Here is a 15,567-nt window from a genome sequence, read left to right on the forward strand (position 1 = left end):
TTTATTTGTCACTTTGTTGTTTTCGATTCTTGTTTCATAATACCCTTTTCCGAGTTTAGTGGCTTATAGCCACTTTGATTAATAATTGACTTGACTCGCTTAAAAAAGAAAGAATTGCTGTGACGAGAAAGGAAATACAACAAGGCTCTGACTGAGCTTATGAACTCAATGATGAATCATCATCATCATCATCATCATCATCATCATCATCAACAACAACAACAACAACGATTTATTTATTGTTGTTGATGGTGGTGAACAACACGAAAATTTTTCACATGGAATAAAACACCGATAAACAAATGCAAATGCCAACCACACCTGCCATGACGACAGGAAATATCTCTCAACGCCACAATATTAGACTTACTTCGAAGCCGCCTGTCAGGTAGATTACTCGTTGGGCGATGATAATATTAACATATCTAAGAAGATATTGTAATGCAAGTAACCTATCTAAACTGATGGCTGTAATTGTCAACAAATATGCGCCACACAACGAGAATACTTGATACCGATACTTCTTATACTGCCGCAGGATTGCGTCAGTTCTATGTAAAGATACAAGGGTTGAAAACAAGAACAACAGCAATACATTCAAAGGGAATGGCAAAGGTGTCTTCCATACCACCGATATAACCAAGACATTTCCCAGAATCGCAGTTATTGAAAACAGGATGTCAATAACGTTGTTAAAAACGATAAAGTTCCGTGGAACATTTTCAGCCTGAAATATATGAAGGCAGAAGCACAAACTGGTGTTTTGAATTGCCTCCTGTTCTTCATGCAGTTTAAGTACCTACTTAGAGCTGACAATGAACATACATCAAAAGTAGTAGGTAAATATATACATTCAATGTTTCAAAAAAGGAAAGAGCTTCTTAACTTACAAGCACAATGAACATTATAATTTATTTAATTTTTACATATATTGACATTATGAATTGTATAAGAATCAATTTTTTTTTTTTTTTTTGTTATTTCTTAAATGTATTAGTAAATGTAAAAACCTTTGTTGTAAACAGACCAATACCTCCCTTTGGAGAGTAAGGCGCAATAAAGATATACTATTACTATTACTATTACTATTACTATTACTATTATTGAACAGTTATTAGGCATGATGAAGTCCGATTTATCCAATTTAATCATAAAAAATGTTTTAAGCACTTTAAAAATTAATGCGTCTCAAATTTGTGAGGCATCAAAGGCTTTCCCGTCCACTTTTGTTTACTTCTAATATTTTCCACATGGTCTGGTGAAGGACATAACTTCTCACACAGAATGATCTAGAATTGCGCACATGCATGTCTAATATTTTTAAATGTTAAAAGAACGTCATGGTTATATCTGGATGCATAAAAGCAATCTCCTGTGTAAATGCGTATGGAGACCAATTTTTGGGCTAATAGCAATTTACGCGACGTTTTCTTATTAATTCTGATCGTGTTAAAATGCTGTAATGCGTCCTATATACAATATCACTTTGACCACTTGTCTTGCACTTTATATCATGGAAGCAGCAAGTTCAAGCTAATTAGTTAATGTTGTTTTGTTTTTGTTCAAAACGTTAACTCTTATTCTGATGGATTATGTGTAATATGGGCCTATAAATGAAGCTCCCCTACACGACTCTCGCAAATTGAGAGAGGAAGCAAATCCGACATGAACCAATAATACAGTTTTATGATACAGACCATTACAACCACTAAGTCAGTTTTCTCTTAACTTAATAAGTGAGTTCGTATGGAGATCTTGCAGAGTTGCTCTCGTACATTAGAAGAGCAACATCTCAAATTCAACTAAGAAACATCACATTAGTACTGTTTGTTACCAAGAGCCAATTCGAGCAACTTCTGAAAAATTCTAAAAACGTGCCGCAGTGATATTATTCCTAAGGTGTCCTATTATTGACCACATGCAATTACCTATACAAATAAGCTAAGTACTACTTTATTTTCTATCAGTTTTGTTTCGCTTTGCGGGTTCCTGCCTTATGCTCATTGACACAACAAAGTCATCATCGTCAGTATCGATGCATAACCAGAACAAATACTATTCATATCCTTTAAACTGCACTTAAATAAAGTCCTGTAACTTAATGATGTTCTCATCGAGGCAACAACAACTAAATACTACCACCTATAGAAAATCTTCTTCAAAGTCCGTTTAACGGCCACTCGCATTTCTCGAAGACGCCAACAATAGATTAAAGGATTCACAGCGGAATTCATGAACACGATCGTGCTTGTCAATTTCCAGGCTATAGCACTATCGGCGTTCTTCCATGATGCCGACTCGATCTTGTCCTCTTTGCTTGTCAACAGTAATGTTATGAACAGAGGAGTATAGCAAAGGAGGAGGAAGTAGTGGATGAGTAGAGCATTCACCGCTGTCCTTTTAAACCGTACTACGTTAAAGCCATTGCTCATATATGCTTGGACTGCCTCTCTTTGGACTTGAATTTGTTTTTGATGGCGGCGAACAACGCGATAAATGTTTACTTGGGCGGCTATTGACAAACTAAGGCAAATGCCCACTACAACAGCCATGACAACAAGAAACACCTTATTTCCACTCCACAGCATTAGACTTGCCAGAAATCCGCTTGCCAAATAGTTAAAGGTCATAAGGTAGATGACTCGTTGAACGGTGACGATGTCAACATATCTTAAATGAAATTGAAGCGCTAATAATCTATCTACGCTAATGGCTGTAACAGTGAACAAAGATACGCCACATACCGAATAGGACACAATGTGAAATGCTTTGCCCAAACCACAATGATATTCGTCAAAGCTGTCGAGGAGTTGCCTCAGTTCTATGTAAAGATACAATGGTTGAACGACAAGACCAACAGCAAGATCTGTTGTTGCGAGTCCACAGAGCAATACATTCGAAGGGGAACGCAGAGAAGGTGTTTTCCATACCACTGATATTACCAAGGCGTTTCCTAGAATCGCTGTTATTAGAAGCAGTATGTTAATAACACAGTTAAACAAGATGAGATTTTGTGGAACATTTTCAACCTGAAATATGGGAAGGCGAAAGCATGAGCTGTTGTCTTGAATTGCCTCTAGTTCCGCATGGCAGTTTGTAGAACAGTTATTATTAAGCATGATGATATCCGTAGTCCAATTTAAATCGTAAAAGCGGTAAAGTTCTTGTCGCATCAAAGGCGTCTCCTTTCGTCTCTTTCCTTAACCTCTGATTAGATTCAGTGTTTGTGAAGAATTAACCCCGTAAAACGATCTAGAATCGTGCACATGCATGTTTAAGCATTTTGAGAACGTCAAAGTTCATATTGGAGACCCAATTTTAGGTCTAATATCATTGATTCAGTTCACTCGCGCCGCCTCGATGTTTTGATGCATCCTATATACTGTAGCTATATATGGAATCATCTGGACTTGGAGACCTGGACTGCGAGACTTGTCTTGCACTTAAATTAACGCAGGCAACAAGTTCAAGTCAATGTTTTTTCGCTTTTGTGCAAACAATAGTGCGCAAAATTCAGAAAAATGTGAGCGCCAATATATAGAGCTTTCCTTTACTGGTTGAGAGAGGAAGTAAAATCCGACATGAACTAAAACAACAATTTCATTATTAAAACATAGGACATGACAATCACCAAACCCTTCCATTAAACTTAAAGATACATAGATTGACAACATTTTTAACCTTGTTATACATTCAAAATTCTCCAAGCCATCGCCTCCAGTGAGCAAACTCATGTAAAGATCCTTAAAAAATTTCTCTCGTACAACATTTAAACTCCTTAAAGCGAAACATCACAAATTGTGTTTGAAAACATGAAACTAAGTCTAGTTGTTACCAAGTGAATACTCGAGCAATTTCTGGAAAATTTTTACAAACACGTCTGATACTATTCTCCAAGTATACTTGACTAAATGCAATTACCTATACAAATAAGCTAAGTGCTATTGTACTTTCTATTAGATTTACTTAAGGGGTTTTTGTCTTATGCTCATCGACACAAGGAAGTCATCAACGTCTATTAATGCAAACCAAAGCGGATGAAGCATTTCATCCTCCCCCGTACAAATGCATAACCTGATACAATCCATATCCTCTTTAATTCACTCAAACAATACCCTGTAATTTTAATAATGTTTCCATGGAAGCAAAGCCTCTGCGATGGCTTTTACTATTGTCATCAATACAATCACAACCTACAGAAATCTTCTGCAAAGTGAAAAACCATCGTGTATCATACGGCTTGGACGGCCTCTCGTTGGCCTTGAATTTGTTGTTGATGGCGCCCGATGGCGGCGAACAACGCGATAAATATTTACATGAACGGTGACGATATCAACATATCTTAAATGATATTGAAGCGCTAATAATATATCTACGCTAGATGATGGCTGTAACAGTAAACAAAGATTCAGCACACACCAAATAGGGCACAATGTAAATATTAACATGGGCGGTTATTGTTAAACTAAGGCATCGGTCATTGCCTAAGTTTGCCACTTTCGTTTATCTCTGATATTTTCCAGTGTTTGTGAAGAAATAACTTCGTAGAATGATCTAGAATCGTGCACATCAATAATCAATGTTCAACCATTTGAGAGTGTCATGGTCCATCTCCGGATGCATTTAAGAAATCTCTTGTGGATATGTAAAAGTTTGGAGACCCAATCTGTCCAATATCATCGTGTTAGGTAGTTTTATTCAGTTTACTGGCGGTCGAAATGTTGTCATGCGTCCTGATACATGGTATCATTTGGACCACACTTGTCTTGCACTTTTTTCGTATATGTGTCAGTTTGGAGACCCAATTTTACTGGGGTGTAAAATCATCGTGTGAAGTATATTTTTGGATTCAGTTCACTCGCGGTCGAAATGTTGTCATGCGTCCTGATACATGGTATCATTTGGACCACAATTGTCCTGCACCTTTTTCTAATATCATCGTGTGAAGTATTTTTTTTTTTATTCAGTTCACTCGCGGTCAAAATGTTGTCATGCGTCCTATATTCTGGCGTCATTAGGACCACACTTGTCTCGCTCGTTTTCCTACGCAGGCAAAAAGTGCAGGTCAATGTTGGTTTGTTTTCTGTACAAACACTGATTAGTTGGCAAAACACTTTAAGCGCCCACCTCGAATAAGCACCTACTCTAAAAGGTCCAAAAATTGAATAAGCGCCCAGGGCGCTTACAGGTATGGAATAAATACGGTATGAATAATGTGAATGGCCTTTAAAAAGCGCCCCCCCCCCCCCCCCCATTTCCTCCACAGGAATGCAAAAAGTTGAAAGAGGAAGCCAAACCCGACATGAACTAAATACAACAGTTTCATAATATAGAACATTACAATCACCAACATCTTCCCTTAGCCTGATGTTATACATTCGAAACAATCATAGGTAAACGATCATATCCAATAAGAATTCCTTTCCTACATCCATAGTCTTAGGAGCGAAACATCTCAAATTTAGGAACATGAAACAAAGACTGTTTTTTATTTAGTGCCAATTCGAGAAACTTCTGAAAAATTGTGAAACACGCGTGAAGATATCTTTTAAGTATATTTGACCAAACGCAACTACCTATAAAAATAAGTTTAATGCTATTTTATTTTCTATTTAGATTCACTTAGGGGTGGGGTTCCTGACTCTTCACGCTCATTGACACATCAAAGTCATCATCGTCTATTAAAGCAAGCTAAAGCAAATGCATTTACCCAAACAAAACCTTTTACATATATAATGATGTTTACATGAAAGCAAAGCATCTGCGGTGGCAATTATTGTCGTATTATCGTTAACAAAATCTCAACCTACAGAAAATCGCTTTCAAAGTCTTTTTCATGGCGACCCGTATTTCTCGAAGACGCCAACAATAGATAAAAGGATTCACAGCGGAATTCATGAATACTATTGTGCTTGTCAATTTCCATGCTATAGCGCTATCGGCCTTCTTCCATGATGCCGAATCAATCTTGTCTTCATTGCTTGTCAGCAGTAAAGTAATAAACAATGGAGTGTAGCAAAGGAGAAGGAAGTAGTGAATAAGAACAACGTTGACAGCTGTCCTTTTGAAACGTGACATGTTAAAATCATCACGCACTTGAACTGCGTCTCTCTGCGCTTGAATTTGTTGTTGATGGCGGCAAACAACGCGATAAATTTTCACGTGGATGAACACCGACAAACAAAGGCAAATGCCCACTACAACAGCCATGACAACAAGAAACACAATTCCACTCCACAAGATAAGACTTGCCAGAAATCCGCATGCCAACCAGTTTAATGTCATAAGGTACATGACTCGTTGAACGGTGCTAATATTAACATATCTTAGATGATATTGAAGCGCTAATAACCTGTCTATACTGATGGCTGTCACAGTCAACAAAGATACACCGCATACTGTATAGGACACAACAATAAATGCTTTTCCTAAAGCACAATGATACTCTGCCGAGTCTTCGCGGAACTGCGTCAGTTCTATATGAAGAAACAAAGGCTGAACGACAAGACCAACTGCAAGATCTGATGTTGCCAGTCCACAGAGCAATACATTCGAAGGAGAACGCAGAGAAGGTGTCTTCCATACTATCGATATAACCAACAGATTTCCAACAATCGCTGTTATAAGAAACAAGAAGTTAATTGCGCAGTTAAACAAGATAAGATTTTGTGGAACATTTTCAACCTGAAATACGGGAAAGCGGAAGCACGAGCTGTTGTCCTGAATTATCCCCTGTTCTTCTTGGCAGTTTATAGAACAGTTGTTAAGCATAATGATAACCGTATTCCAATTTAAATTATCGTTAAAAGTTCTGAAATTTGCCCAAGCATTTTTATCCTCCACCATTCACCTCCGATATTTGCCAGTGTATTGAAAAGGGAACAGTTTTGTAGAATCGTGCATACGCATACTTATCCACTTGAGTTGTCATGGTTCATATCCGGATACATAAAAGTAATTTTACGTATGGCTAAGCTCGGAAACCTAATTTTAGGTCATTTCAAGTATCCTTCAAGTCTTTTTTGTTTCAGGTCATTCGCCGTGTAAATGTTGAAATGTGTGCTATATTTGGAATTCGACCACAGTTGTCTCGAACTTTGTTTTATGCACGACATCAACTTCTGGCATCCGACGTTGGAAAAAAGTTTCCCGTTGGAAAAATGACGTTTGAAAGAAAATGCATGTGTGACATAAAATGGCCGATAAAAAATGGTGCGCGTTATCAATAATGAAAACTCGGGAGATGAGGCTAAATCAAACAAGCACAAAAAGTACAATTTTGCGAATTTTTGATTCCATGGAAAGCACCCACAAAAAATATGGAACGACAGATCTCTCTTACTACTCATGCCAACGTAGTTCTTTTATGGGATTAAAGCAATAAAGTGGAGGCTTTAACAAATCATTCATCTACGTAAAACATTTGAATAACGTGATCAACATCTACTTTCTCCGTACAAACAGACAAGTAACAAGAATTCAGAAAATCATCAACGACGAAAATATCCTACATTCTCAGAATATACATTTAAGAAACATTTAGAACAGAACATTTAAAAAAAAACTTAAGCTAGCGCTGGGCAGAGTACATCAGACATCACTTGGCACAGAGTCTTTTGGTTATCAAATCAATCCTTTTATTACCATTATCTGCCATTAATATCTGCTACTTTGGCTGCCATATTCCTTAATTATAATGTTCCAGAAGTTTGGGTTTGCCTAAGAATTACTTCCTTTACAACCTACGATACCATATAAAAATGACCTAGTCTCATTGTATTATTTTTAGTAGGCTCGTCTTATTATTTCGCATTCAATTGTTTCTCTAATGAAAGGGGGTTCTAGCTAATTTTGTAATTTTTTGCCATAGGAACAATCAACATCAGACTCAGCACGATTCTATTCTCTCTTCGGTTCAATTCAATAGCATAGACATTGCAGCTGTCAGGTTTCAATCTGTAGAAAAACTTGAAACAAATTAACATCCTTGTTAAAATTTGTTTTCTTACTTTCAAATTGAAATTCATTGTGATGAAGAAAAGTCCTATTTATAAAAGGGCACACTGGCAGGAATATTTCATTTTGGACACTCTAGGCTAAGCTCTAAGCTAAGTTGGTTTGAACTCCCATTGGGAAAAACACTCATAAAAAAATTGTAGCCCTTTCGGAATCACTCGTTGTTTATTTAAAAGCCGTATACTACAATAATCGGGTATTGAAACGGTGTCTGTACAAGCCCCAACAAATGTTTTTGTACTTCTCAGAATGGTGAACTGACCTAGCTTATTTATGTCATGGCTGCCGTAAAAACGCTTTACATTCCAATCCCTCCTCCAGAATTGCTGTTTAAATAAAACTGTTTTAAACTAAGTGGCGTGTACCTGGAGGATGAATAAAATTTATTATACCCGGGCTAATTATTTTATCACACCACTCACCTCACAGTTTCTTTGCAACCATGAGCAATGAAATATTTAACGAATACTATTTCTCATTGCACTAGCCAACAAACACTGTCTTCACTGATTACTCTGGAACAGTTAGGCACAAGGTTCTTTTATTTCTGAATACAATTTCTGTTTGCGATCGGTTACTAACTGACCCTAACCTTCACGCGGTACTCGAATATTTTGATTACAATTTTGATGGTCATCATTCCTCATCAACTCTTTGTGTATAAAGTATGTAACAAGTGTTACAATATTGAAATTGTTATGAGTTCTCTCCGTTTTCTTTACAACACAAGTTCCTTACGATACCTCTTACACTTTCTCTAATTTCCTTTATCCTCCAACAGTAAAGCAAGGGATTCGCAAACGGAGAGGAAAACAGAACGCCCGTGCAAGCATTGAAGGCCGCTTTCGATGATTTAGTTCCGAATTCGTCCATAATGCTAATTACCAAAAAGCAGCACACGAAGGGAACATAACTCAGTAAAAATATTGAAAGAATATACAAAATTGTGAATACAGATTTTCTGTATTTTTCGATGTCAATGGCGTTTTGATTTGTTTGCACTTGACTTTGGTGGTGACGTATAATTTGGAAAACTTTGAAATAGGCGAAGACAGTGATAAAAAAGCAAAGTGCTGCCCCTAAAATGAAGATGACAATAAATATACTGAAGGGCTCATTTGTATAATACCAGTTGTACACGCGACCAGCGAAAAACGCAATCAGCAAAACTACAAACGTTATATAAATAACAACGACCCGACGAACTGTAAGAAGAGATCTTCGGCTCATATGCAGCCATCTTTCGACAGCCATTATTGTCATATCGATGACCGTTAGAGAGGAAAAGTAGTATCCAACACTTTGTGTGATAACACCACCAATACAGAACATCTTATTGTTTCCAAATAGCCCCGCCAATCGGTACATAACGAAAACCGGTTGAACCATTAATCCGGTGCAAAAGTCGGTGAAGGCCAAACCAGCAAGAAGAACATAAGATGGAGTCCTCAAGGACGGGTTTTTCCAAATTGCTGCCATAATCAAAGCGTTTCCCGCCACTGTCATCGGTGCTAGAAGTGAGGTGACGACACAGGTTGTAAGAGTCACCTGATAGTAAACTGAGGTGCTTTTACTGGCGTTTGGAAAAACTAGAAAGGAACACCAACTGTCCTGTAAGCGAGAGGAATTAAAGGCCATTGCCGAGAGTTAATCTGAAACCCCGAACTGCTTCACTGAGAAGGAGGTGCACAGAGGACTTAGGCCTTTCGATTTTTATGTCCTTGCTAATTCTCTTATGCCCACTCTTTCCTTGCAATTCTGAGATTTCTGTATTGTGATATTTAATTTCTATGAAGTCTGAATACTTTAAATTCGGTGTGAGTCTGTATACCAACCCAACTGAACTGTTTGGTGTTAAAAGTGTAACCTAGGTGAACTTAAAATCATAAAAACATCACAAATAGCCTGAAACAGCTTGCGGGTGCTTTATTTATTAAATTGCCTTTTAGTGAGCTCGTTTAATTATTTCGCATTCAATTGTTTCTCCAATGAAAGGGGTCCTTAACTCAGTAGGGGCAAATAGGTTTGTGATTTTCTTCCATGGGAACCGGCTCTTTACAATTGCATTCATTTTTTCGATGAAAGGAAGAAGAGGCTTTCAGGTTAAGAAATGTAGAGTGACATGATATTTGTTTGCTCACGTTCAAGCAGAAATTAATTCCGTTGAGAAAACTGATTGCTATTGGAAAAGAGCAAAATGGTAGAAAAATGACTCATTTGGGACACTAAAGGCTAAACAGTGAAATTAGTTTGGAAGCTCGTGGAAAAAACAAATATCATGAACCATTGTAACTCTTCAGGAATCACTACTTGTTTTAAATAAAATCTACATGCTATAAAAATCGATTATAATAACGGTGTCTCTGCAGGAGCCTGTATATGATAATATATATAAAATAACGTTGGACATCACTGCAAAAAGATATTTTCTTTGCAATTGGACAACAATGAATTGACAATTGGCATCTTTTTTTTTTTTTCAGTCCAAAACCGATCGAATTGCAAGAAAAACATAGTTTTGAAGTATCGAGAATTAAGACAATGCTTCTTGTTAGCAGTTTTTCTGCTTGATTGTAAATGGAAATTGTTTCTCATAAGAAAGCTGCTATTGAAAAAGAACCGGATCTGAGAAAATCACCCCTTCTGGTCGCTCTAAAGGAAAAAAAACATCAAGAATTGTACCTTACAGGGATGACTTCTATTTTAATTAAAAGCTACATGATTAAAATTGGGGAACAAAAGTTACTCTCTGAAGATAAGACATCACTCAGCACAGAATCTTTCGGTAATCAAATCAACAGACTTATTTCCATTAATATCTGCCAGTTTGGCCGCAATCTCATCAGGGCAGTATTCCTTATTTGTTTGGTACCGGAAGTTTGGGTTTTCACTCAGAATTACTTCCTTTACAACCTCTGCCACTTGCTCCGCGCTCAACACCTTCTCTGGTTGAGCCCAGTACTGACCGGACCTTTTAACCACTCTTTCATTGATAAGAAGAGTTTTTTGGTCAGCAGTTGAGGTGTCTACTCCTTCGTCAATTGCAGCGTTTTTCATTGGAGTTTTGACGGGACCTGCTTCGATGTTAACGCATCTACAGAACAAAACAACCTATAAGTAACAATCAACGCTTCTATTTGTTTGCCGGATCCATTTGTAACTTTTTAATGGGAGGTATTTGAGTACAAAAATATTAAAATGAACTGTGAAGTTTCAAAAATCTCCAAAAGTATAGTTACATTTCACATGTTTCTTTAACAGTTAACCAAAAACATTTTCGAAGGGAGTTCCATTTATTGGTTTTTCGTGGGAAGAAAGAAAACTTAAAAATATATTTTCTTTGCCCTAGGAACTACAAACTTAAAATCTTGGTTGCCACGGGTTCTTAGACTGTAAGAGTAAGGAGAACAGACATCGAGAACTTGGTTTCAGTTACCTGATGTTAAACTGGCGGAGAGTGGGCGCTAACGCTTCTGTCAAACCTTCAACGGCAAACTTTGATGAGCTGTAACTTTCAAGAAATGGTACCCCAACCACACCAGCATGGCTGCTGTTGTTTATGATTAGCCCACTTTCCTTTGCTTTCATGTGTGGAATCACAGCTTTGATTAAACGGGCTGTGCCAAAGAAATTCACTTCAAAAACCTTTTTCATCACCTCCATCGGGATACATTCAAAAACGGTGAATAGCAACATGCCGGCGTTGTTGACTAGAAAATAAAACGTTTGGTCTTTATTTTTGTGCGTATGAGTAGTAATTTCAATGTGAACGTTATGGGTGACTTGTACCAGCCTATTAGGACACTTAACTCTCACAGTGTCTCTTTTCACCCAGGTGTATAAATGGGTACCGGCGAATTTAATGCTGGGGGTAACCCTGCGATGGACTAGCATCTCATCCAGGGGGAGTAGAAATACTCCTACTTGCTTCTTGGTACTGAAACCGGGATAAACTCCGGCCTGATGGGCCACTAGGCTCGAGCACAGACTTGACCTTTACCCTTATACCCCGGGGGGGGGGGACTCCCATAAATTTCGGATAGGGGTGTGCCGCCAAGGTTCTTAAACCCTGACCCTATTTAAGGATAAAGAAAGCGAAAATTTAAACCCTTTTTAAGGCCCAAAACCAAAAAATGACACCCTATTTAAGGGGAGGAGAAACGTTCCGTGACGACCCAAATAACGGCTAACCGCGCACGGCAAGACACAAATCTTTATAAAATCGCTTTTCTAATACGGTTCAATACCTGAACTGAAAATTCAGTTTTCAGATATCTTTTTCTCGTTTAGCTGGGCGTTTATTTTAGTTAATATAATTTAGGTACCCTATCTAAGGATCACAGCGGGAACACATTGCCAAAAGGAGCAAAAATGATACCCTATTTAAGGACCGAGAACCTCAAAAATCATACCCTATCGGGCGGCACATACCTATATAGGCCACATATGGGAGTACCCCCCCCGGGCCTTATACCAGCCCATATCAAGAGACTGGACATCCTGGAAAGTGATCGGACTGTCATCAGTTTTGGATTACGTGAAAAGTCCAGGGGGGTACTTCCATATGAAAGAGACAGAGATGCTCGTCGTCTCGCGAAGGCCTGTAAATTATGGATTTTGGTCTTACTTAGCTAGGGGTTCATGACAGAACGCCAACATTTTAAGCCCTCGAGGTGTCATTCGAAGTTGCACATGGAGAAACAAAAAAAACCGCCATACCGTGTGGCGCTCTAGACCGATCAGGTATGATTGATGATATATTTTAAGGGTCAAATCAAGTTTTAGCAAGGCCCAGTTTGGTCTACTTTAAAACTTTCAAAACTCCGTCCTTTTCATATGCGTGTTCTTCCCCCTGGGATGGACATGATTCATGTCGTTTCGACAGCCGAATTTGTCAGGTTGGTCTGAATTTTTTTTCCACTGGGTCATGTAATCAGACACATATATTTTTGTGAATGTGAGGTCAATTTATGATGTTTAAATAATAATTTCTTTGTGGGATGTTTTGGTCAGATCCACCATCATTAACCTGCGTGGCGGGCGTAAAAAGGGAAGGGGAGGGAGGGACAAAACACGAAAGGGAGAAGTCCCTTCTTTTCATTTTTCCTCTCCCATTTTCTCTCTCCCCTTCCCCTTTTGACGCCCGCCACGCAGGCTAACCATCATAATAATAATATTAATAATAATAATAATAATAATCAACTTTATTTATAGAGGGTGAACACATAACAGTAAAAAAAAAAAAAAACCTGTGGCCCTCTAATATAAAATACAATCAAGAACTAAAAATAATGCTAAAAATCTAACTATCTAAAATTACAAAATTTAGTTAAAAATACGCTATACCTTGTTATAGGAATTTAACGATACATGTAATTAACGCGAATTTCAAAAATTCGCGTTAATTACATGTACCTTAATTTACGTCATTGTAAATTAAAATCACACTAGTTTTCAGCATTGTTATTTTAAGACACCTTTATTTCCGGAAAAGTTATGTTTAAACGACATCTACTTCTCCGTGAAGGCTGCAGGAATAACAGAGGCAGCGGAAAACACGAGGACGGGATGTACTCCATCCCTGGATCCATTCATTTAATATTAGTCACTATTTGGTCTGTTTAAGTATCTTTGTTGTGTATAGTTAGTTAGTAAGTTCTCTTCGCGCCATGAGGCGCATAAGGCTGTAACTGTCTCTCGCCAACTATCAGAATTAAACCTCAAGTTCTGTTGTTGGACGTTGTTGTTTTGTCTTTTAAATAGCATAGTTTGCTATAAAAATTACTACGCATCAAATTCGCTGCATGTAAGCACACACCACACGAGAATTCGCGTTAATTAAATGCATGTTAACATAAATTTTCGACAATTCGCGTACATTTTGTTCGCGTTGTTAAAATGCTTCGTTATATTCCTATAATAGGGTAATATAGGTAAAAAATACTCTAAAATGACGAAATTGATATAAAAGAATTAACTTAAAGGTAAAATGATCTAAATGTTTGTATGTATCTTTAAAAAATTCAAACGTAGCCTTCTTAAAACTTACTAAACTAGTCTTGTTCCTAATGATGCTGGGTATAGTATTCCAGAGGCGTGTAGTCGATACTGTGAAAGACCTTCCGCCTTCTGACTCCCGTTTGAATCGGGGGCAGACAAGGTTTAGTTGTCCATGTCTGCTCGATCTTTCTGAGTATCTGTCGACCTGACACTCGGCTCTCCGATATGTCGACCAGATTGTTTGAAAACCTGACCGTTGGCCAGTGTAACGCACATGTTCGCTTCTGCTGTCACAAACTCTTGTATATTTATACGGACTGCTCTTCACATGCACACATCCTAATCCCTATTTTTCTAGCAGCTACCTATCAGATATGGGGTTTTGTACATTCAACCATTACCTGGTCGTTTGTAGAAAAGGTGGGATGGAATGGAGTAAAGGCTCACAGCTCCGTGTCACTTATTAAAATGTACGAGGATGGCGTGGGTGTTCATTGCGCTACTCGTAATTGAAGTCTCATACGATTACAAATTACAATTTCAAGGACCTTCAAGGTAAAACCCGCCTTTATTGGCACTGAAAATGATTAAACGCCTGTACCCTTTAAGATACTTATATTTCAGTATCTACTGGTAGAACGTAGATGTGTACAAGTTATGTACCCTCAAGTGTTGTTATACTAAATTTCGTTCTCTTTGTCTTCTCACGAGTGAAGGTCACAATTGCATGACACGCAATGTATATACAAAGTGTTTCTTAGTATAATTTCAAAAGATGTCTAAGGTAACACAACAAAGTTCAGTTACTTACAAACAACGTCAATTCGTCCCTCTTCATCGATCACTTCTTTTACAGCCTTTTCCACCGACTCATCCGAACACACGTCCATTTGCTTGATTATCAATGTGTCGCCAAGGAACTTCTTGCCTTCTTCTTCTAGCTGTCCTTTTCTCGCCAAATTTCGCATTGTTGCGTAAACCTTAAAACGTCTCTCTGCATCTTTCGCGAGAAAAATAGCAGTGGCAAGTCCTATACCGCTGGAACAACCAGAAATTAACACAACTTTGGGCGCCATCTTCTGAGTCGTAGTTTTTCAGTAACACGCCGGGTGTCCTTATATATACCCTAATTAATTAAGTGGCAATCTCATCAGACCGTGGCAAAGGGACAAATGCGTGACGTGCCATTCGGGCAGAAATTGTATGCAGTACGTGAAAGGAAGAATTTAGTTTTACACTGACGCGAGAATTTCCCAAAACATTACTGTAACGAACGGGACCATCTGACTGGGTTGATTCTCAACTTTAAAAAACGAGAACTCTGTTCCATCGCAGGCCTACATTTAAGAATAATTTACGGTTTGACCAAAGGGTTTTATTCGTATTATATTACGTGTCAAATATTGACGCGTAAATTAACAAAAATGATTTACCCATTGCATGAAAACACAAGTCTTTTCTAACCTTTCACTGTGTTGTCTAAAATATATCGATTATCAACTGTTATTAAAGTAACAGTAGGCAAAATTAGAGATTTCTTTCATTGAGAGT

General features: G+C 37.9%; 4 protein-coding genes across 4 annotated transcripts in view; all 4 read right to left on the reverse strand.

Moving 5' to 3' along the window:
- The window catches only part of LOC144657375 (putative G-protein coupled receptor 45), a 287,434-nt gene extending 276,855 nt beyond the window's left edge, over positions 1-10,579 (reverse strand). Inside the window, exon 1 of the mRNA XM_078517723.1 lies at positions 8,609-10,579. Within this exon, the coding sequence (XP_078373849.1) occupies positions 8,713-9,654 (942 nt within the window). The 5' untranslated portion in view covers positions 9,655-10,579 and the 3' untranslated portion in view covers positions 8,609-8,712. The remainder of the gene's footprint in view (positions 1-8,608) is intronic.
- LOC144657089 (melanocyte-stimulating hormone receptor-like) lies at positions 1,667-3,335 on the reverse strand. Its single transcript, XM_078517382.1, has one exon. The coding sequence runs from the start codon at positions 3,171-3,173 to the stop codon at positions 2,136-2,138; it is 1,038 nt and encodes a 345-aa protein (XP_078373508.1). The 5' UTR covers positions 3,174-3,335; the 3' UTR covers positions 1,667-2,135.
- On the reverse strand, positions 4,134-6,882 carry LOC144657366 (melanocyte-stimulating hormone receptor-like). Its single transcript, XM_078517713.1, has 2 exons — positions 5,807-6,882; positions 4,134-4,193 (listed from the first exon to the last, which is right to left on the reverse strand). The coding sequence occupies exons 1-2, from the start codon at positions 6,844-6,846 to the stop codon at positions 4,187-4,189; spliced, it is 1,047 nt and encodes a 348-aa protein (XP_078373839.1). The 5' UTR covers positions 6,847-6,882; the 3' UTR covers positions 4,134-4,186.
- Positions 10,580-10,699: 120 nt separating the features above from the next.
- Positions 10,700-15,325, reverse strand: LOC144657379 (retinol dehydrogenase 8-like). Its single transcript, XM_078517729.1, has 3 exons — positions 14,828-15,325; positions 11,453-11,726; positions 10,700-11,110 (listed from the first exon to the last, which is right to left on the reverse strand). Exons 1-3 carry the CDS (start codon positions 15,090-15,092, stop codon positions 10,780-10,782), a joined length of 870 nt encoding a protein of 289 aa, XP_078373855.1. The 5' UTR covers positions 15,093-15,325; the 3' UTR covers positions 10,700-10,779.
- Between the last annotated feature and the right edge of the window lie 242 nt (positions 15,326-15,567).

The sequence above is a fragment of the Oculina patagonica genome, chromosome 6 (assembly GCF_052425735.1).
Source record: "Oculina patagonica isolate OP01 chromosome 6, crgOcupat, whole genome shotgun sequence".
NCBI lineage: Eukaryota > Metazoa > Cnidaria > Anthozoa > Scleractinia > Oculinidae > Oculina > Oculina patagonica.

Coding starts and splice junctions, on each gene's coding strand:
- LOC144657089 (XM_078517382.1), bottom strand. CDS start 3,173: ATGCGACAAGAACTTTACCGCTTTTACGATTTAAATTGGACTACGGAT.
- LOC144657366 (XM_078517713.1), bottom strand. CDS start 6,846: ATGGTGGAGGATAAAAATGCTTGGGCAAATTTCAGAACTTTTAACGAT.
- LOC144657379 (XM_078517729.1), bottom strand. CDS start 15,092: ATGGCGCCCAAAGTTGTGTTAATTTCTGGTTGTTCCAGCGGTATAGGA. Junction 11,727..14,827: donor GGGACGAATTGACGTTGTTT/GTAAGTAACTGA, acceptor TTTATTTTCTAG/TCAACAACGCCGGCATGTTG. Junction 11,111..11,452: donor CTCCGCCAGTTTAACATCAG/GTAACTGAAACC, acceptor TTTGTTCTGTAG/ATGCGTTAACATCGAAGCAG.